Consider the following 22,588-nt stretch of genomic DNA (forward strand, 5'->3'; position numbering starts at 1 on the left):
CTTTTCGCAATCTTTTTATTTCTGTTGTTTCATTGCCATAGCAACAGTTCAGTAGTAATCAAGCAACTGATCAACCGCCAGCAACACAGGAAGGGAAAACAGCATACAGAACAGTAGAAAACCTGAGTGCTAAAGCAAAAAAGACAGCCAGTAACTGCATTCTATATAAATAAGTTCAATATTTTCCCATATTGTTCCTATTGATACTGCGAACATGCTCTAAATATTTATCTCAGGATCTGCTACTACTTTTGCTAAATAGCAATAATTGTAAAAAAACAGCAAAAGCAAAAATATATTTTAATAAAAAGTTTAATAAAAAGTCTACACAATTATGGAAATATTTTGTTTCAACCCATCACAAGGACAGGCTTTGCCACAACAGAATCTCCTATCAAGCAGAACTTAAGTTAAAGCAGGTATATTCAAGTTCTATAGCCCCTTAGAGACCAACGAGATTTTCAGGATATAAGCTTTCAAGAGTTAAGGTCCCTTAAAAGTTAAAGCAGATTCTGAAACCTACTTGGTCTCCATAGCCAGCCATGTCAATACTACAGACGTATTTAAACAAATAAAGGGTACTCTGTTCATATAAAGCTCCAAGTGCACCAGGAAGACTATGTACAGTTTTATTCTAGCAGAACCTTACCTGATTGCCTATATCAATTTTTGTGAAACTGAAGGTGCTCAGACGGCTGTTTGCTCCTCTCACTGCTGGTTCTATTGTTTCACGGAAAAGTTTCTCAATAAACTGGCAAATGAAAGGCCACATGTGTTTCACAGTCTGAGAAGAAAAAAAATATGTGTATGCACTGGACCGTGTGCAATATGATCACACAAACAGAACTATTCCATAAGACTTCTTAAAGTGATATACAATCAGTCACTATATCACCTTTCCAGATGGTAGCAATTTCACAAAACTGCTCTTGCCATAACTAATCCCCAGGGCTCCATGTCCTGCTTCTTTCTCTCCTTTTCACCCACCAGATAAACCTACTTTTATCGGGCCCCCTGCCTTTAGCTTTCCCTCCTTTCCCACCTCCCCCTGGCAGTCTCTACCTGACAAATCTATGGCCTAGCGGCATGGTGTTGGCCTCTGGGCCCAGTGGTGCAAGTGCTTAACTCACAAGGACTTGCAGGGGGGACCTCACTTTTCCTGTATCCTCCCTCCCATAGTTTGTTCTTTCCTCCTCCTAGGAACACCCATATTCCCACTTTCCCCTGCTTCCTTCTGTCCTTCCCATTCACCAACCAACCTACAATTTATCTGCCCCCATCTTCAGCTATAGTATGTGTTTACTTCATTTATATCCCATCTTTCTCCACAATGTGGACCCAAGGTAGCTTAAACCGTTCCCATCTTCCCCACCTTCACAAAAACCCTGCAAGGCAGGTTAGGCTGAGAATGTGGACCCAAGGTAGCTTACACCGTTCCCATCTTCCCCACCTGTGGGGAACCCTGCAAGGATGGTTAGGCTGAGAATGTGTGACTGGCCCAAGGTCACCCATGGAGCTTCTATGGCAGAGTGCTGAGTCAGCCTTGGATCTTCCAGATCCTAGGCTGACAGTGTAACCACTGCACAACAATGGTTTTTGTGGGGTGGCTGCTGATTAACAGGAAGAAGCAGTCAGTCCAAGGTAAATCATGCAAATTCTGTGGTATCAGGTCACCTGGTGGTTGTTGCCAGGTCTAGCTTCAACAAGTATTCTCTCAAAGGTCACAACCATCCTGGAAATGCCCCTGCCCTTTACTGACCGAAACCAAGGCTCGAAGGTTGGCAATACTGTTGTGGCTGTCTAGCAACCCCCACAATGGCGACTGACAGGACATTCATTTCTTAAAGCTACAGAAACTACATCTATAATTTGGGGAGTCAACATCCCACTTTTTTAAAAAAATTAGATTTCAGATTTCTCTGTAAACCTGAGGTTTGTAGAAACATCCATATTGTCTGTTCATGGCTCCAACCTGTGGATTTATGTACCCATAGATTTGGCCATGTTGAGAAATATATTTATTGATGGTTACCAAGTTGAGAAGATTGGTAATCTATTCTGTATTCTGCACATTTGTTAATGACCCTTCAAGCCCCACAAAGACACTCTGAGCTTCCACAAGAAAGAGTAGATTGTGTGTAGCAGGTTAAATAAGCTGGCCAAAAGATAGAAGGCTAAATGTAAAATTTATTCTGAAACACGGAGGCATCTTACCTTATTCAACCATTCTGCTCGCTCTGTGTCTGGAAAGTGAACCTAACAAAGAGAAAGTTGCAAACAATTAGTCAATATTTATTTCATATTCAAGGTAATAATGGCAAGTGAACACAAGCCAGTTAAGTTCCAAGATACTCAACTGCTGCAAAAAAAGATTACTTATAAGGCCTAAAAACTTATGACACTGCATGCCCACCCATAAACAAGATATCCTGAGAGCAATTTCTACTATTTAATAACCAATCCTGGGACCACCACCAAGCTAATGTTAAGTATTTAAAACCAGCAGTCATAAATAACTAAGGAGAACAAACTTTTCTGTTCTAGTATGTAATTAACTGGTGAACCCTGAAGACCAAATTCTGTTCTGTTATCTATTCTGTGAAGTCCTGTAAACTCTCAGACTACAAATTTGCATTAAAAGTATTATTAGATAAACAAAGACCAGGCCATCTGAATGCACATAGTTACTGCGAGAAAAGAAAGGGATTATTCAATATGGCATATGTGACTGCAGGGCACTATAAAGCGTAGCAAACACATTCACAACATTATGACTCTACTTATCTTTACCCTCTGGGCAATTCTGAATGAATGACTTTCATATGAGTGTTAGAAAGACATGATGCAAATATCATGTTTTCAAGGAGGCCACATTTGGTAATACTATTTATTACAGAAATGAAAGAGAAGATTAGTCGCCCTTATTGGAAACTGCCAAATCCAAGAAGAATCTTAATTTTTACAATAGTGAAATCTATCTGTGGGAATCAAACACTCCTTATATCAGATTGCAATACAAATAAGGGGTCCAATGGAGAGACATCTTTAACATGCTTAAATTAATATGATCTCTCTTTCTTTCATTTTACATTGCATTATATTCCAGGGGCTTGTCCTTACAGTTTGGTGAAAAAACACTGCATATTAATAAAGATAAAATCCAAACTTCTCATATATAAAACATTCACTGAAAAATGAAGCATACCTTTCCAATGAAATGCCTGCCCAAAGAAAAAAATAGTGGTAGCCTATCTGGCAAAAAATTGGAAGTCATAGCAAATACTGCTACATGTGACAGGAGATCCAAGAGATAAATGGATTAAGGGAAAATATTTTTTTTTCACACAATGAGTCTACCTTTAAAGATGGATGTTTTTTGTTACACAACTGGGCAATGCCGCAACAAACTTGAAAATTGTCCTCAAAATTATCCTACTCTATTTAAAAAAATTCAGGGTTTCGGGGCAGACAAGCCGTGAAGTGATAAGGTGAGAACTCACCTTAGTGTCTGCACCATGGGAGTGGTACAACATTGTACAGTCTGACATACTGTGTTCATTTACAACTTAAGCTTCATGCAGCTACACTTTTCCTTGCTCTATTATCTGCAGTTCTCTTCATCAGCACTGAATATGGGATCAGTCACGGGCAGACTGACCATTTAACTTAAAGAGAAATTCCCTGGTGGGCTGCTTCCCGAAAGGACCAATACTGGCCGGGAGCAAGAAGAGCCAAGGCCCAGCAGCTCTAACAGTGCCTCAGGGACATTTTCTCTCAGGACACATCAGCAGCAAAGATAAACAACTCCTTCCTCTGGCAGTACTGCCAGTGTGTGGGAGGAGGCAACGAGTTAGCCAATGCACTGCGGAGTTCAGTGGCCCTGCAACACTGGCATCTAGCACAGAAGGGGCCACTCAGCGTGCCTTGTTCCAGGCCATTTTAACCTCCCAGCCTTCCTCTGACATCAGCGCTAAACCAACGCTTAAGAATGTGATTGTTACAGATAATGACCGGGAACACACTTTTGAAAAAACAGATATGTTAATTGGGGGTGGGAGAATAGATTAAAGGAGCAAGGGGAAATATAGCTGTATGAAGCCTAAGACACCAGTGAGCTCAACAGGTCAGGCTAGATAGCATCTGTACTGCCCACATGACGCTGGAGTCAAAGCCGCCATCGGGTGGGCAGCCGTGCTGGTCTGCCATAGAAAAGCAAGATTCAAGTCCAGCAACACCGCGAAGACCAACAAGATCCCCAGCCCACAAGCTTTCGAGAGTCAGAACTGACTTTGACAGATACACGTAGGAATGGGGTTAAGAAGTTAAAGTGGCAGCCTGAATTTACATTTCCATGTTTTGTGAATCACAAGTGAAACTGTGGGGGTCTTAACTTTTCTTTTAAAGTTCCAGAAGAAAAGGTATTCAATACATGACAGCCAGAAAGCAGATAGCTAGAAATGGAGCAACCCCCCCCCACACACACACAAGAAATGCACACTGAAATAGTAAGTGCAAAAAAACAATGAGTTAAGCAAAGACTAAAGTCTCCAGGAACTCTCACTCAAGACAGGGAAGAAAATCCTGAAGTAAAGTAAAAAGAAGACAATCAGAAAAGTGAAGATCCTAAAGCCCTTAATATGCTTTCATGTAATTCTGGACACACAAAAACTGGTATCTGACCTTGCCACTTAGCATCACCCTTAGCAGCATTTCTCCCTCTTTGAGACCTTAGGCTCTAAATGGTGTCAGAAGGCTGAATCAGTGTGGTAACAGTCGGTTGAGACCCAGGTTCACAAGAGAGCCAGTGTGGTATAGTGGTTAAGACTGTCAGACTAGTATCTGGGAGATCCAGATTCGAATCCCAACTCTTGCCATGGAAACTCACTGGGTGACCTTGGGCCAGTCACACATTCTCAGCCTAACCTACCTCACAGGGTTGATGTGAGGATAAAATAGAGGAGAGGAGAATGTGAGCCACTTCGGGTCTCCATTGAAGAAGAAGAGGAGAAGATTGGATTTATACCCTGCCCTTCACTCAGAGTCTCAGAGCGGTTTACAAACTCTTCTCCCCTCCCCACAACAGACACCCTGTGAGGTAGGTGGGGCTGAGAGAGCTCTGACAGAAAGTGCTCTTTTCAAGAACAGCTCTGACAGAACTATAGCTTGCCCAAGGTCATCCAGCAGCTGTGAGTGGAGGAGTGGGGAATCAAATCCAGTTCTCCCAGATTAGAGTCCACGCACTTAACCACTACACCAAACTGGTTCATTGGTGAGAAAAGCGGAGTATAAGCCAATTAAACAAAATAATAAAAAAGTATTCTCCCCCCGTGTCCTCTGTATCACATTTGAAAAGGCAGTCATTGCACTAAACTGGTGTTTTCGTATATAGAAGAATAGTTGTGCTGGATCATACCAAGGACTTGTTTAGCTCAGCCAGATGCCTCATGTAGCAGCCCATCACTGAGACAGGCAGAAGATCATGGAGTCGAGGAGATCCCACATAAATGTAGTACAGCCAATATACGAACATTATCCTTTTATATAGAGAAATGGGGGAGACACTCGAGAATCATCCACCACTACAGTAATGGGAACCAGCCCACTAAAAAGTGATGCCTGATCAGGGTCCCTTACCAACTTGTATCAAGAGTCCAGGAGTGGTGCCATATTTTACCTACTGCCTAAAACTGTATAATCTTCACTATGTCGGCAAACAAAGATGGTACTTTGACAGCTCTATTTCCCTACCTCTGAAGCATATTTCATTACCTCTCACCCCTCAAAAGGAAACAGTCATGATTATTTCAGCACATCAGATGATGCCACTGCGTGCAGTTCCCGGCAATGGCCTTGAATTCCCATTTTTAATTAAAAGAATCCAGTTTGCCACACACAAAAAATTGATAAACCTTGATTTTAAAAATATGATCTAGCCCTTCAAGACGGTGCAAATCCAACACTCCTTTCTTTTAAGTATGATTAAGAGACTGGGAGCTAAATGCCAGATCACACTGCTTGTGATTTCTTAACAATGATTTAAAAGGCCACATCAGCACTGGGGATCGCTTTGAATCAGGGTTTGCTAGCCAACTTTGCGAACAATTTTATTTTTTATTAGTGATGCTCATTCAGCACAGCAAAAAATAGTCAGCTGAGCCATGCATTGTTCCTGTAGTAGTAGTTTTTTCAATCTGTTTGCATACAGAATGTTAGTTTATCTCAAACCCAATGCAGCTTCAACTAAAAGGGCTATTTGTACCTGACTGTTTTCATTCTTAATGAGCTTAAGTACAAGAGAACTATCAATAATGTATCCTGGGTGCATTTAAGTACTACAACATGATATTTTATTTATACAGAGTTCAAACACATAGGGCAGTCAAGTCTAATGCAGACATTAAAAAGACTGCTATATTCACACAAATGCTTTCAGAGATTTACGATGTAAAAAAAAATAATTAAAATTTGTCAGTTCCTACCTACCCCCACTTCTAAACAGAAGGCCAGCTTTAACCCTGAACAGAAAACACTGAGAATTTTATTTCAGCATGATGCATCAAACAAGAAGTGGTCTGAGAAGTACACAGAACGAAGCTAAAAATCTTTAACCAAGATTTCAATTATTTTAAAATGATTTTAATGTTGAGCCTGAACTCTCCCTAGAAGCCAAAACGATCAAACTAGGGCTATCGTACCTTGATCCGATTATGGAGAAGACAAGAGTCACTGGAAAAGACAATAATGCAAGGAAAAGCTGAAGGCAGTGGGAAAAGAGGAAGACCCAGCGTGAGATGGATTGGCTCAATAAAGGAAACAAAGGCCCTCAGTTTGCGAAACCCAAACAAGGATGTTAACGCTAGAGCATTCTGGAGGTCATTAATTCATAAGGTCACTGTAAGCCTGAAGCCACCTGATGGCCCTTAACTGATACACAATGATTTTTGGTTACAGATAAAACACCGTCCATCCTATTACCTTCATCTTGATAAACACCAGCTGTGACTTACCGTAGCCCACAATTGCTGCCCGGGCCAGGAGAGAGAGGAGGGGGCAATGGCTGCTTCTGGCCACATAGCCAGGCATCTGGGAGGCAGCTGCCAGAGGCTATCCTAACAGCCGGTCACCCACGTCAGCAGGTGGGCTGGCCTGCTAAGCATGGGCGCTTGAGGTGGGCTCTGACACAGGGGGGCCATGTCACAGCCTGGCAGCAGATTTAAACAGGACCACCGGGAGCACTCAGGGTGTCTTTTTCTCAGCTCTATGTCATTTCACAGACATAGCTTCACAAACAGTCCCCTTAATTCCTTCAACATCATGGCTTTTTCACAAAAACGAGACCAAGACTAAAGTTCTTACAGGAACATTTGCTACAGTGAATGTTTTAACAGTAGCTCCTAAGGGGGTGGGGCTTGTAAAGGGGGTGGGAACTAGAAAGTGCTCAAGGGGCTGCCTAGTAACAGGCCCACTCATTCATGCTCCACCCCTTATGGAGGGAGGACGAGTCCAGTTTCTGCACTACAGCTCCAAAATATTCCAAAGGGCCCCCCCCCGTGCCGACACAGATCCCATGTGTGTGACAGCACAGACCACAAAAGAATCACCCCCTTTTCTATCACAAACCAACCTGTGCAGTAACTTTAGTAAGAGTTAAAGCAAACTATCATGGTAATGACGGGTTTAAAAATAGATGTATATTAACATAACAAGAACATTTTATTAACGTTATATAAGTTATCCTGTTTTAAGAAACAGTTAAATTGCTTTCAACAGCCCTACTCCTTCTTGTTCCACACTCTTCTAAATGCTTCAACTACCATTCCTGCGAAAATCTGCAATGCTAATGTACAACTATCAGCTGTTACATGAGAAATGCAGGCATCCCTTCTGTTTTGGTCATCAGCAGAAGCATATCCTAGAAATCAAGACTCAGCTCATTTTTGCCTCTGTATGTGTTTCCCACTGAAGCACAAGGGGAACAGTCACCGCACAGAAGACAATTCTTACGATTTTTCCCTTCTTGTTCTGCCACTCCTTAGAATTTCTTCTGAGGAAAATAAAAATACAGAGTATGATATTTAAAACCCAAGCTGAGATTTCCTGAGTTTCTGTCTAGCAAGTACCCTTTTAGCTATATGTTACCTGCATACCTGAACCTAACAGTTTCTGAATAACCACCTTGTAATTTCATTAGATTTCATTAGAGTACAAAATTCTGCACTCAACCTATGACTGCCATGCACCTCCGGAAGAGGGTGAATCACCAAAAGCTCACAAATATATCTGCAGGTACACATAGCCGTAGCTTTGCCAAGCGGGTCTGGATCTGGTCAGTAACTGCATAGGAGACCATCTGGGGAACCTGAATATAGCAAGGGTCTGTAAACTTCAATTAGTCCAAAATATGGCAGCCAGACCATGGCCAGAGGTTGGTTACAGGGACTGCACTGCCCCTGTGTTGAAAGGTCTGCACTTGGTTACCCATCTGTTTCCAGGCTCAATACAAAGTGCTGGTTCTATTCACTAGGCTCTTAATTAAGGGGTTGATTATCACTATTTCAGCCTTGGAAACTGGTTTAAGCTCTCTGTGGTCTGTTTTTATGATCTATGTTTTTATGCTGGGCTGGGGCTTTTCAATGCTGGATTTTAATTAATACCTTTCAACGTTTTGTTTTTATTATAATTTATTTTGTAAGCCACCTTGGGCAGGTTCCTGGTGAGGCAGCATAAAAATGTTCTAAATTAATTAATTTCTTCTTGCCAACCAGTGTCCTACATTTGAAGTCTTTGGTTTAAAAAGCCTTTTGGGGGGGAAACACAAATAAAAAGAAGTCCATACCCATTATGTCTTACAAACGACTGCTATGAATTCTTAAGTCCATATCTTAATATTGCTTCTTGCCAAACAGTGTCCTACATTTGAAGGCTTTGGTTTAAAAAGCCTTTTGGGGGGAAAACACAAATAAAAAGAAGTCTATACCCATTATGTCTTACAAACGACTGTTATGAATTCTTAAGTCCATATCTTAATATTTCAGTAATGAATTCAGAATTTTCATATATAAATCTAACTGTTTATCAAATCTGCACAAGTACAATAAGTTGTGTTTTATGTGGGGGACCATTCAGAAGCAGGTAGAGCTAAGCACTCAGTTACACCCTTCACTATTGAGTGCACAACTCCATCTGCTCTTCCAGTAAGAACTTACACCAGGGCTTAGTCACATCAAAGAAAGAGGCACATCTCGTTAAAAAAAAAAACACAATTTATCTTATGATGTAATTACCTGAAATAATGAGATACTGTCTGGAACACCAGACAGGCTCCAATTAACTAATAAGGATCAAATGTATGGTCACAAAGGGCACTAAAGCCAAAAACAGCAACATCTATCCCAAAAAGTAAAAACTGAAGAACCCATTCTTCTAAATACGACTGGAAGAGGAGAAAACAATCACCATTCTCACCTAAAGTATAAACACAGACAATTGAATCCATTTAACCTTGTAGTTATCTCTGAAGGTACTGTAAAAGCCACAAATACCTCCAAAGCGCTCCCCTCTTACTTGACCTGGGGAGGAGGGCTCCTGGAAGAAAGACTAGGAGCATCAGTTCGAGCTCTCTTAATAAATAAACTTCACTAGTCTCGGTACATAATCTGTGTTTGTGTGGGTTAATTAACTCTGTTCTTCCACATCTGATAACTGAAACAGAGCAAAGTAAACAAAAGACCGGGGCTGTACTGATTGCTCACTGTAGTTAATGAGACAACATTTACGATGCTCATGGTACCTTAGAAGGTCTATTTACATTCTGTGTCCCACATTCTTCAAATAGCATATTCACCCAATTGCATACTTACAATTTATGAAATCTGCTACAGCACAAGGGAGGGCTCTCTGTTATTGTACCACAAGGTCCCTTTCAATGCGATCAGAATAGTAATAATGGATTTTACTCAAAGTGTAAGTAGAATTGCCAACAAAACTGGAGAAAAAGCCCTGTCCCTTTAACAGAGGCTTAATATGTAGAAATGAACACTTGAAGCTTTTCTTGGCATGGTGGTAAGTAAGGTGTCCTGGTATATAACATCCCCTTAAGCCTCTATTAAAGGGACAGGCCCCCCCCCCCCCCCCGAAGCAATAAATGTGAGTGGAGCTCTGCTCTCAGAATGGAACTTTCCTGCCTCACCCCTGTACCCTGCTGCACTCCCACCATATCTCAGAATACTTTTCTCAGATGTTCGGGGGAACCTCAGGGACAATGCAGGGCACAATATGGGATTTGCAGTGGAGAATCACACACACACAAAAATCATCCCCCTTCTCTGCCACTGGAATTACCCTTCCTCAAGCACTGGATACAACTCAATATTTTTAAACACAAAACATCAGCAAGAGATGTTGTCTAGAGAGAAACGCAGTACATATTTTATTTCCAGGCAGATGGCAAGATTAGCTTTTGAAAACGCTTAGTCATTAAGCCACATTTCACAATGCATTTATTCTGGACTCAAGCCTGTCTGCTAGAGGTGACACATTCAAATTCGGCATTAATGCAGCAATAGGAACAAGTACAAAAACAGAGAGAAGGCTAGCTAGGTTTGAAAGCAGGTTTATAAACATCAGAATCAGAAGGAACTAATTAGCAATTTATCAGTTCAGCAGACATTAAAAACACCCCAAGGCCTGTTCCAGCAACACAGATAAAACCTGTCTGTACAGCACAGAACTGTCAAGATCAACTCTATCTAAATCTGAACCTGAATACAGAAGTACGCTCTCACACACTCTGGAATATTCAATAGCTGAAACAACATTCTAGTTGCCTGTTAACAACTCTTCCCCCTCTCCTCCCATGCTAGATGGGCCATGGACCCATCAGCTATCTTTTCTAAACAAAAGGTAAGTATTCGTGATATGACAGGACCATAAAAGGGTGGGAACCACGGCCATGAACATCTGCTTAAGCAATAAAGCAAGCACACTACTTCTCTCTTCTTCCCTTCCCAGGATCTCTAAAAAGGAACACAGAAGTAAATTATTAAAGCAAGTAAAGTAAATCAGCAGAAGGAACACTGTTAAGTAAATCAGAATGAACTGCTACAGCTATCAAAGGTTTGAACTGCTAAATAAAATGGATGCTGCTACATAAGATAACCTCCTCTCAATAGCCTGTTTCTACACAAAAGAAGAGTAAGTGGGACTAACGATGAAAAGCACATATTTTGGACTGGTTCCCCCATGTTATGAAGTGAGTACAAATTACTTATAAACAGAGGAAGCTGCTTTTATAGCAAAATATGAATACAGAGCTAAACCAGTACTATCCACTTCAACTGGCAGTGGCCTTCAAGAAGCAAGGCAACGCTCGCCCCTGGCCTTACTGCCCATTATCAACTGGAGTTGCCAGAGGTCGAACTTGGAACCTTCCATGTACAAAAGATATACTCTGAGTTTCAACTATGGCTCCTTACATTTTACCTATCCAAAATACTGTTACAATGAAATAAGGTAACATAAGAATTAACTCATAGATTACAAGATAGTGCAGGATCCAGTTCCTATGGATGTCTCTGTGGTTCATAATCTGCCACCACATTCATCACAGTCTGACAACTAGAATCACTACAGTGTACACTGAAGGAAACCACTGCCATGTTGCAAGCCAACTAATGGTGACTCTGCAAGGTTTACAAGGCAAAATACAAACAGCGATGGTCTACCTCTGTGCAGCAGCCGTGGACTTCCTTGGCAGTCCCCCATCCAAGTACCAATCAGGGCCAACCTTGCTTAGCTTCCAAGAGCTGATAATATTGGGCTAGCCTGGGCCATCCATGTCAGAGCACAGTGTACCTTGCCCCTCTGTAAAACAAGAACGGTCACACGTCTGCAAAATCACATTATTTGTATAATGCATTAAGACCGGTAGCACTACTTTCACAACGTAAGAATAGATTTGAAACTATATAAAAATCTCTTTACAGTCCCACTTCTGGAAAGGGATGGAGCCAACCAGATTTTCTGCTTGATGTTGGCCAGCTCACTCCTTGTTGCAGCCCACATCTTGTGTGGCTTTTGTCTATGTGGTGCTTTGAGGTAGTCAACAAGGGCTTTTCCCTCCCTCCTTCACCAGCAGAGAAGCTGGTAGTTCCAATTCACCACAGTATTGGAAGTAGTAATGGGTGCATTCCAATTTACAAGTATTTTCAGATTAAGAGTTTAATAACTGCAAGATTATGGAAATGTCAGGCTTTAGGACATGAGTTTAGTACTCAGACTAGAGAATTCTTCCTTTCAATTGGTTTATTCTTTTCTGCTAGCTTCGCTTTACATCAGAATGCAGACAAGATGCTGCACCAGTGGCATCTTTCTCCTCCTAGACTTGCAAAAAATTACCAATGAGCATCTAGGAACACTAGACATGTAGTGGAATTATATAAGGACACAGAGTTATTGGTGCATGATTAAAACTATGCTTTCAAGGGGTGTTCAACATATGGTAGAATTTTCTCCAGAACCGTTTTTGTTAAATTATGTTGAATCTTGTCCTCAGAAACATTGGACTCCTATTCTTTATATTATTACTGTTGCAAGAATAGAATTTGTGAAGGTCTAGAAGGAAAAGAAAAGTCTTAACACAAAGAGAATTGATTGAGAAAGTTAAGTCTTTTTATTTACATGTTAAGTTATTTGAAATGTTAAAAAGTAGATATGTATCTTGGATTGGTATAAAGTGGAAGAGTATTATCAGAGAATCAGTTGTTATAAGATGTCCCTTTTGTAGGACCATGAGAATACACTTGCTGTTTTACACATGGCTGAGGAAACAATGTTTTGAGAAAACGGCTAGAACAGTAAAAACAGAAGAGGGGAAATCATGTTTGCTCAGATCTATTTTATCTTTAAAAGATAGTAGGAGGCATTTTTTGTCCAAAAATGCCTACCATCACATCACAAATATAAGACCTAATACTGTAGGTTAAACCAAGTTTACTTTCCCTTTGTCAACATAGACCCTTGTGTCCTGTGAATACGTGCATTAACATTAGACCCCTACATACCCCACTAAAAGGTAAAGGTTTCCCTGCTCGAAAGCCAGTCGAGTCCGACTCTAGGGTTGCGGTGCTCATCTCCGTTTCAAAGCCGAAGAGCCAGCGCTGTCCAAAGACATTTCCGTGGTCATGTGGCCGGCATGCCTAAACAGCCACCGCAGCTCCACACATACCCCAGTACCAAAGCTCAACCCAGTTCTCCTGGCATGGAACATGGTGATGTGTAATCTACTACCAAATTACAGTAACAAATGCGACCTGATCCTACCCTTTTACTCTTTGTCAGACTGCTGACACCACTTTGTTATGAAAATGTTTGATGGATTAATCTTCAGCCTCTCGCATCAGTACAGCATTACCCCACTACCAAAGCTCAACCCAGTTCTCCTGGCATGGAACATGGTGGTGTGTAAGCTACCAAATTACAGTAACAAATGTGACCTGATCCTACCCTTTTACTCTTTGTCAGACTGCTGACACCACTGTGTTATGAAAATGTTTGACAGATTAATCTTCAGCCTTTCGCATCAGTACAGCATCGCTCCCCATTGGCAAAGGCATTCAAATCAATTTTATATGCTGTCCCAAGGAGCTACCTTTGGAGTAAAGATGCTCATGATACCCTGGTTCTCGGCAAATGTGTTTGCCCAACCTGGTATCTATGTCAGAAGTATGGATATGTCTTCCTCATGCATTTGCACTCTTGGCCTTTGCAGGTGGCATGGTGAAGTTTCTTTTTGCTGGCTTGCAGCCTCTCTCTCTCTCTCTCCAGTCTTCTTGCGTTTTCTGCTACACAGGACTTAAGAAGCAGAAACATATTGTTTCCACTGAAGTCTGTTATCTCCTTGTTGCCACACATACTCAAAGGAGACTGCTGCCAGAATGAAGAAGCTTCCATCCTTGAACACTTTATGGACATCAGGCTGTTCCTCTGCAAGACTGGTCACTTGTGCATGGCATGCTGGCAGACACCTTGCCGAATTTGTACGGCTGTGGTCAGAACACCACGGGATCAAAGATCCAGTGGCACAGTGATGCAGTTCCCCCAGTCAGAAGCACTCAGAAGGGAACACACAACATTTTTAAATTATGTCAACGTAGGACATCCTAAACAATGGCATATCCCTTCCCATCATGAAGATACTGTAAGAATTCTGTCCACAGCTTCCTCAACTCAAAGAAGTCTTGCTGTCAGGCTGTCACTGGTGTTTTGGCATAAGTCTGCAATCATGCTGCTCACTTCCTTTTAAAATAAGACTTTCCTTCCCACGCATTTTCATGCGCCCAAGTAATGAACAGTAGTGACCAGTCATAAATTCTTCATATATTCACGGGTGCACTATGAAACGTCTTGTAATCAGAAACTGGGCTGACAGTTATTTCCATGAGAACACCTGTTTCTACAAATTGCCCTTGAGACCAGCACCTTGACAGCACTTTTACTGGACAGGCACTGAAGACAGTATTACACACCTATGTTCCTAGGTCTGAAATCAAGATACTCATAGATATATTCTACTCAGTTCACATAAGAATACCTGAGGGCTCCTGAATCTCTGAGTGTCTGTACATGTATGTACCCGCACTCACTAATTAGACCTGCAAGAAGTTCCTGTTCAGTAGCAAAGCACAGTGGTAACTGCCATGCGGATACACCAAACACTCTGGGCCTTGAAGGAAAGACACATAAGGAGCTTGCTGAGGAGGAGGATTTCTCTACACAAACAGCTGCTACCTCAGTATAATCCCAAGAAGTTGCGAGTAAAGTTTATATTTACTGTGATTCCATGCAAAACTAATTAAGGGCTGCAAGTCTACAGTGCATTTCCCAGTTTGCAAGATGTTAGACCTTGCCAAAAATCACTAATTGCATTAGTCATTGCAGATGGCATGGATTTGGGACCTAGCTCAAGGACTATCAGAGGCAAGTGTGCATTTTTTAAAATATTGTAAACGTTCACAGACTTATGCTATAACATTTCCCAAATTTAGCAAGCATTAACACGTTACAGGAGGAGGAAACTGGGGGACCTATGCTGTTTGAAAAGCATGCAGGTGGAACATACACTGTGCCCTGACACCTCCTGTGCTTAGTTGCAATCAATTTTATCTGTTTTTAAATATTATACATTGCATACATTCAACCACACTTTCCTGCTCAATAGGAAGTGGGGGGAAGGCTCTAAAATGAGTGATTCTTAGCTATTAATCCACTACCACCTACCAACTATGCAGTCAACTGTATCCCAAGCCCAAAATAAAAATTAGAACATAAAAACAGTACTCCAGACACGGCAACTTTATTGACACCAGTACATTTACGGATGGAGGACTTTACGATTTGTTTTGCCCCAAGTGGAAAGAGGCCATTCCTGTTTCATTCCTATTTATTATGTAACACATATTAAGGTCCTCAAGGAGAAATCTTGGTTCTGAAATTTTATTCCCAGGGTGTGGAAATCTGCATAAAACAAGTGTCTTTCACTGGCTGACAGAAGTCTTTGAAAGCAGAGGGGAGGAGATGGGCTACAACTCTAAGATTCCAACTGTTCCCCTAAGGACTTCTAAAATTCCAAGTGTTCCCCCTTGGCAAGGCAAGGCCATATGGCCCCTTTTAAGGATCACGGCACTCAAGATTCTCAGACTTGGTTTTTTTAGTAATGGGAGGGAGATCTTACATAAGAGGTTAACTGAAACAGGACATAAAAGTTAAAGTTTCCAAAACAAATTAATTTATAGAGACATGGAGTAAATTCTTATACCACAGCAGCGGCAAGCTGCAGATGTTCAGGTACATATTTAAGCAATTAGCCAAATGTCATCACTGAAACAAATGGAGGCAGCAAGTTCACCTGCACAGCAAACATGCCCTAGAAGTGGACCATGAAAGATTAATAATGCCGTGTTAGCACAGTGGCACAGATAAACATGTGGCTAGATAAACATGTTTTCAGTCACTTGCTAGAGAAACAAGCAAACAGCCCATCCATTCTAACTCCTAAAATCTAAAGTAGTATATTTCAGTGTGAAGTGTATTACCACAAATTGGAGAAAATAAGCCGTATTACAGTATACTAGCAAGATCATAACAATATCAATTCAGGCTATGGGGCCTTAAAGGATTAACTCCAGTTACAAAGGTGCTGCAGCCTTTCCGGCATTACCACATTTGAGAGTACTATTAGCCATATAATGAGGCATAACAGGAAGGAAGTTTGAATCATGGCATAGACTCAGCCACTCTTAGACTGCTATCACATAAGCATAAGCAGGACATACAATGTTTCCATCATTATTTACTGGAAAAGTACCATGCGGCACTTTGCCCTGGAAAAATCTTATTGCAAATAACGGAGCACAGCTAGCAGCAACAGATCACATATTTTATCCTCTCTCTCAATTGTCTAGCAAACACAGTTTTATTAACCAACATTTGTGAAGGCTTCCAGAAGGCAGCAATTTTGAATAAGCAACAGTTAGAACCGGATATGGAACAACTGATTGGTTCAGCATAGGAAAAGGAGTACGGCAAGGATGTATATTGTCACCTTGCTTATTTAATATATATGCAGAGTACATCATGCGAAATGCTGGCCTGGATGAATCACAAGCGGGAATCTTAAGAGCCTCTTGCTCAGAGTGAAAGAGGAGAGCGCAAAAGAGGGCTTGAAGCTCAACATCAAAAAAACTAAGATCATGGCATCCGGCCCCATCACTCCTTGGCAAATAGAAGGGGAAGTCGTGGAAGTAGTGACAGACTTCACGTTCCTGGGATCCCAGATCACCGCAGACTGTGACAGCAGCCATGAAATTAAAAGACGCCTGCTCCTTGGGAGGAAAGCGATGGCGAACCTCAACAGCATGAAAAAAAGTAGAGACATCACCCTGCCAACAAAAGTCCGCATGGTCAAAGCAATGGTATTCCCAGTAGTCATGTATGGCTGCGAGAGTTGGACCATAAGGAAGGCCGAGCGCCGAAGAATAGATTCTTTTGAACTATGGTGCTGGAGGAGACTCTTGAGAGTCCCTTGGACTGCAAAAAGCCTGATGCTGGGAAAGACTGAAGGTCAAAGCAGACGGGGACGGCAAAGGATGAGATGGTTAGGCAGTGTCATAGATGCAACAAACATGAAATTGAGCAAACTTCAGAGGACGGCGGAAGACCGGAAGGCCTGGCGTGATCTGGTCCATGGGGTCGCGAAGTCGGACTCGACTGTGCGACTGAACAACCAACCAAAGGCATACATTTATTGCATTTCTACTAAGAGTGAAACAGTATTGTTAATGTATGCTTGCAGCAAGGAAACACTCAGTGCTGTATCACGGTCTCACAAGCAAACAAGGTTGGAGTGAGGACACTCATGTTGACAACTGGTTGAAAATATATAAAGGTTATGAAAACAGAACCTTAAAGAGCTATTCCATAAAATACAGTATTACATAATGCAACTTAAAATATACATTTCACACATACTGGCAAACATGTAATTTGGTTACTTTATCATCATGCATAAGAGCTTGCCTTTGAACTAACGGAAATATATCACTAACTTGTGCTGCTATATGATAAGGACAGCCAAATGACAAAGTAATGCTCATCATATGACAGCTATTTTCGGCCAAAGAAACACTGGACTCTTTTTTTAGTAACAAAACTATTCTACATTATTCAACTAAATTAAAGGACAACCACTGCTATAAAACAGAACCTTATTTCTAGAAACACTTGCAAATTCCACTAATTTCAGTGCAGTGATATTCAAACAGACATGCTTAGTTTCATAGACAAAGGATACAAAGAAAACAGAATTAACTAAGGTTTAGCATGTCCGTAAAGTGATAACTGGCCACCTATTATTTGAAGATGGTTAAAAATTCTACGAAGTCAACAATACCTCTGTGTACATGACAGCTTACTTTTTTGTTCAGTTATGGCGTTATCTGTTGCCAAGAATAAGGGCTGCTTGTTAACTAAGCCCAGTAATAGTCAGTCGTAGAGCTACAATGCAATCCTAAACAGAGTTATAACCTTCTAAATTCATTGACTTCAATGGGTTTACAAGGGTGTAACCCTCTTAGGGATTATCCTGTTAATCAATATTTGATTGGTCAATTGACTAAGAATTTTTTGAGCAGGCAAATACCAAACTACAAAGCCCTGGAAAAATCTAACTCACTGGTGAGAGGTTTACAGCCGCATCAGCAGTCAATTGAAAAAAGTTATTGCACTGACTCATTGCAGGGGAATGCCACTCTAAGAGGCTCTTCCAGAAGTTTTTATAAACACACAAGTTCTGAAAGATAAATGTGTATTTTTTTAAATAAGAAGAGTTTGAGCAACCCCCAACAGTCAAATTTGACAGGACACATTTTACTTCCAAGCAATGCGTTTATGATCAAGGTAAAAATACCACCAAAACTAGCAGCCCTTAATTTTATACCACTTGTTTAGGATCAATTACCTTAATTATCTTTCCAGGTCAGTCTGGATGAGCAACAGAAAGGCACTGTCTCCTGAAAATTTTGGCCAATATTTACAAGCAGGGCTATTTTTGGGCAGGAACGCACAGGAACGGAGTTCCGGCTGGCTCCCAAGTTGGCCACGCCCCGCAGGAACTCATTCGCATAATAGGCCACACCTAACAGCAGAAACTCATTAGGATTGGCTACATTAGGGGTGTGTGGCCTAACATGCAAAGGAGTCCCTGCTACAAAAAAAGGCCCTGGGTTTTGACAACAAACAAGGTAAACAGAATAACAAGCAAAAGGTGGGTGTGGCTGGATAACTACACTTCTGGTAACATGTGGGTGCGGCCTAATGTGCTAATGAGCGGTGCTGGCAGGGGTGTGGCCCAATATGCTAATGAGGTACTGCTGTTGGGTGTGGCCTATTATGCTAATAAGTTCCTGCTGGGCTTTTTCTACAAAAAGAGCCTTGAGGGCATAGAAATTTCCATCATTGGTTCCTTTCACTATCCAAGATGATTTACACTGCCAACCACAACACACAGCTGAGGTATTTCAAGGGATTATGCTACTGAGAAGAACAGCATTATATATTAAAACCAAATATCCCTGCCCTACCAGTTCAATTTATTCCTGTTCCATTTTTGTTGAAGACAAGCTTGAATAACCATAAAACAAAGTTTTGAAAAAAAATAAATTTCAAAATCTCCAGAACACTCAGACTGAGAGCACAATCAACTTATATTTTAAAAACCTACTATACAACACATACTATGGCCTTCCCTTGCTGATCACATGGAGAAGCAAAGAGCTGTGCAGACCTCTGATTACTACAAAACTTATTCAGCTACCCTTTTAGCTTCTGAAATTTCATCAGGCACTGCCCATACCTCTCAAACTACAGAACACGTCTACAAGAAAGTCTTAATTTGTACTGAAATATTGAAAATGTTGCCCCCACTCTAATAGCAACACCAACAAAGTGATGCTTTAGTATTATCCTCTTGTTATTCTCCCAAGCTGACTATGAACCAGAACTAGATTTCTATATGCTACAGCAAGTGAGGAAGAAGGGCGAGACAATGCAGTGCTACAACACTAGGACAAATAACAACATTATGGCAGGAGGAGAAACCATTCCAGTTCCAATGGTCCTGCCATGCTGTATTCACCCATTTCTTCCCTCAACAACTGTAGCAGCAGGACTTGAGCTCTTCTGCATAGCAGGAAGGGCTCTTTTTGTAACAGGAACTCCTCTGCATATTAGACGACACACCCCTAATGTAGCCAATTCTCTTGGATTGGCTATATTAGGGGTGTGTCGCCTAATATGCAAAGGAAGTCCTGCTACAAAAAGAGCCCGAACTGAAAATCCCACCAATTTCTACTTACAGGGGATCAGACATACATCACTACATAGAAGTAGTTAAGTACTTGGACTCAGGATATTCAAACACAGCTACTTTCTTAGGAAGAAAATGGGATACCTGGACTTGCCTATACCAGCTACTCATGAAGGAGTAAAACAAATACAGCAACCATGCACAAAGGCTATTAAATATACCCAAAGAAAGTTTATTTTAAGATGTATCTTAATTGGATTTCAGAAACTGTCTGACATGTCAAAAGGCAGCAGTTTTCAGATTGTTACTTCCTGTACAGACAGCCTGCTACGGTCCATAAAGTTTATGATAAAAGGACTATTTCCAAGATCCTTTGATGCTTGTTCAATTTTCATTTTGGTTTTCACAATAGAGCAATAAATCTGCAGTGTGGCCTGTTAAGCAAATGATATCTTATAATAGCATGCATGTCTCTGAACAGTTGCTGTTCGCTTCCTTGTTGTAGCATTATTATAAAGCACAAGTGGAGACCCGCAAGAAACTTGCAGGATGGTTATCCTATTCCTCACGCCTTTGCTTCCTCCTGTCTCCCCCTACCTCTCTCACACTCTTTCTCCCTTCTGCCCCCCCTTCTTTCTCTCTCTCCTCCATGTATGGTTTGGAGGGTGAAGTCTATGGCATTATACTGGTCTGTAGTTTCTCCCCTCCTCAAATCCCACCCTCCCCAGGCTCCATCCCTCAAATGTCCAGGAGTTTGCCAACCTGGAATTGGCAACACAATTTCCTTCCCACCCAACAGCCAACCTACCTTTATCTGCCTCTCTGTCTTCAACTTTCCATCTCCACACTCCTCCCCCACAGCCTCTACCTAGGAAAGTTACAGTCTTTCTCCACAATGGGGACCAAAGCTGCTTACATTATTCTCTCCTCCTTTTTATCTGCACAACAACCCTGTGAGGTTGGCTAGGCTGAAAGTATGTGACTGGTCCAAAATCACACAGTCAGCTTCCACTGCAAGATGGGGATCTGAACCTGGGTCTCGCAGACCCTACTCTGAAGCTCTGTTACATCACACTGGCTTTCATAGGGTGGCTGCTGATGAACCGTAGCAAGCAGCTGGGCCTACTTGAATCATGCAAATCAGGTGGTATCAAGTCACCCAGAGGATGCTGCGTAGGGATGCCAGCCTCCAGGTGGGACCTGGGGATGCCTGGAATTACTGCTCATCTCCAGACTACAGAGATAACTTCCCATGGAGAAAATGGATGCTTTGGAAGGTGGACTCTGTGACATTGTACCCCACTGAGGTCCCTGTCCTCCCCAGGCTCCACCCGCAAAAGTTTCCCAGCCTGGACCTGGCAACCTTATCCACAATCCCGTCGGTGGCCAGGGGGGGACCTGGGGACCCTAAACTGCTGCCAGGGCTAGGGTTGCCAGCCTCTAAGTGGGGCCTGGAGGACCACCACCACCCCAGAACTGCAACTGAACTCAAGACAGCAGAGATCTGTCTTCCTGGAGGAAATGGCTGCTTTTGAGGGTGGACTCTGTGGCATTAGACCCAGCTGAGGCCTCTCCCTTCCCCAAACCCAGCCCTCGACAAAATCTCAAGAAATCCCCCAGCCTGGCACTGGCAACTCTTGTGAGGCCTGGCCCCACGGCTCCCTTCCTCCCTCCCTCTTTGAAAGGCCAAAAGAGGCCAGGAAAGGGCCCTTCCCCCACCCTTTGACTCACAGAGCCAGTTAGACGCTCCCCCCCAGCCCTGAACGTTCTAATCTCTCTCTCACCGTTGATGCCTGGAGTTAGATCCCTGCAGAGGCCATTTCAAAAGGTATTGGGGGGAATTCAGCCGTCCCTGAAGGGATTTTTTTACTTCTTGGATTTTTCTGCAGACACAGGAACTATACTGACTATGTAGGAAAAGCTGTTGGGGCAGAGTGAGCTTCCTGTTAGTGGAAATAAGTATCTGCACACGGCGCCCTCTGTTGGAAATTAGAATATAAGATATTGATTCTTGGCCTTGGCACAACACAAGCCACAGATGCTGCTACTACACGCCAGTGCAACTATTTGCCACTGGACTACAAGCTCTGGAAATGCCAATGTCACTTCTTTCATATACACTTTTGATTGACACTACAGCTTCAATGATCTGCACTTCTACTATTCATGTCCAGGAAAAAAATGTTGTACTCAACATTCCCTGGCTCACGGCCCTACCTTGCTCTAACCACAGATCTAACTCACGGTAGCCTATCACCTCATGAACAAAGATTTATATCCACTACAGGAGTTTTACATAGTGGGGATTCTATTGCATTTGCTACTTTTGCCATGAAAAGGTACTGCTTAAACTCCCTATGACGTACAAAATAGATGTTTAATTCTTTACCAAAAAAATGGCACTCCAGGTTTATGGAGGTGCACTACATATCTGCCCTGTACTTCAACTAATGTTCCTCTTCAGTTAACGTTTCCCACAACCTACACATTTTTCGTATATTAAGCACAGGAACATTGCATCTTCACCTTTCTCTAAGTGGCACAATTGCATTTTTATTTTAGAGCTATCAAGCAGGGTGGTGTAGGTCCAAGCCTATCCACTGAGCTGCATAACTGAGCATGGATTTGAACTAGAATACCACCCAGTAATTATGTATGGAAAAGGTTATCTAAGCAAAAACTAAATCAATCTCAAGGTGGGTATGGAAGTCCCTTTTAATACAGATA

The 22,588-nt window shown here is 41.9% G+C and overlaps 1 protein-coding gene across 1 annotated transcript in view; it reads right to left on the bottom strand.

The window, feature by feature from the left end:
- Positions 1-22,588, bottom strand: part of ESYT2 (extended synaptotagmin-like protein 2) — an 80,657-nt gene that overhangs the window by 53,685 nt on the left and 4,384 nt on the right. Inside the window, exons 3-4 of the mRNA XM_015428983.1 lie at positions 2,215-2,256; positions 650-784 (exon numbers count right to left, since the gene is read on the bottom strand). Coding sequence (XP_015284469.1) covers positions 650-784; positions 2,215-2,256 — 177 coding nt within the window. The remainder of the gene's footprint in view (positions 1-649; positions 785-2,214; positions 2,257-22,588) is intronic.

This window comes from Gekko japonicus, unplaced genomic scaffold, assembly GCF_001447785.1.
Source record: "Gekko japonicus isolate JY-2015 unplaced genomic scaffold, Gekko_japonicus_V1.1 scaffold1303, whole genome shotgun sequence".
Lineage (NCBI taxonomy): Eukaryota > Metazoa > Chordata > Lepidosauria > Squamata > Gekkonidae > Gekko > Gekko japonicus.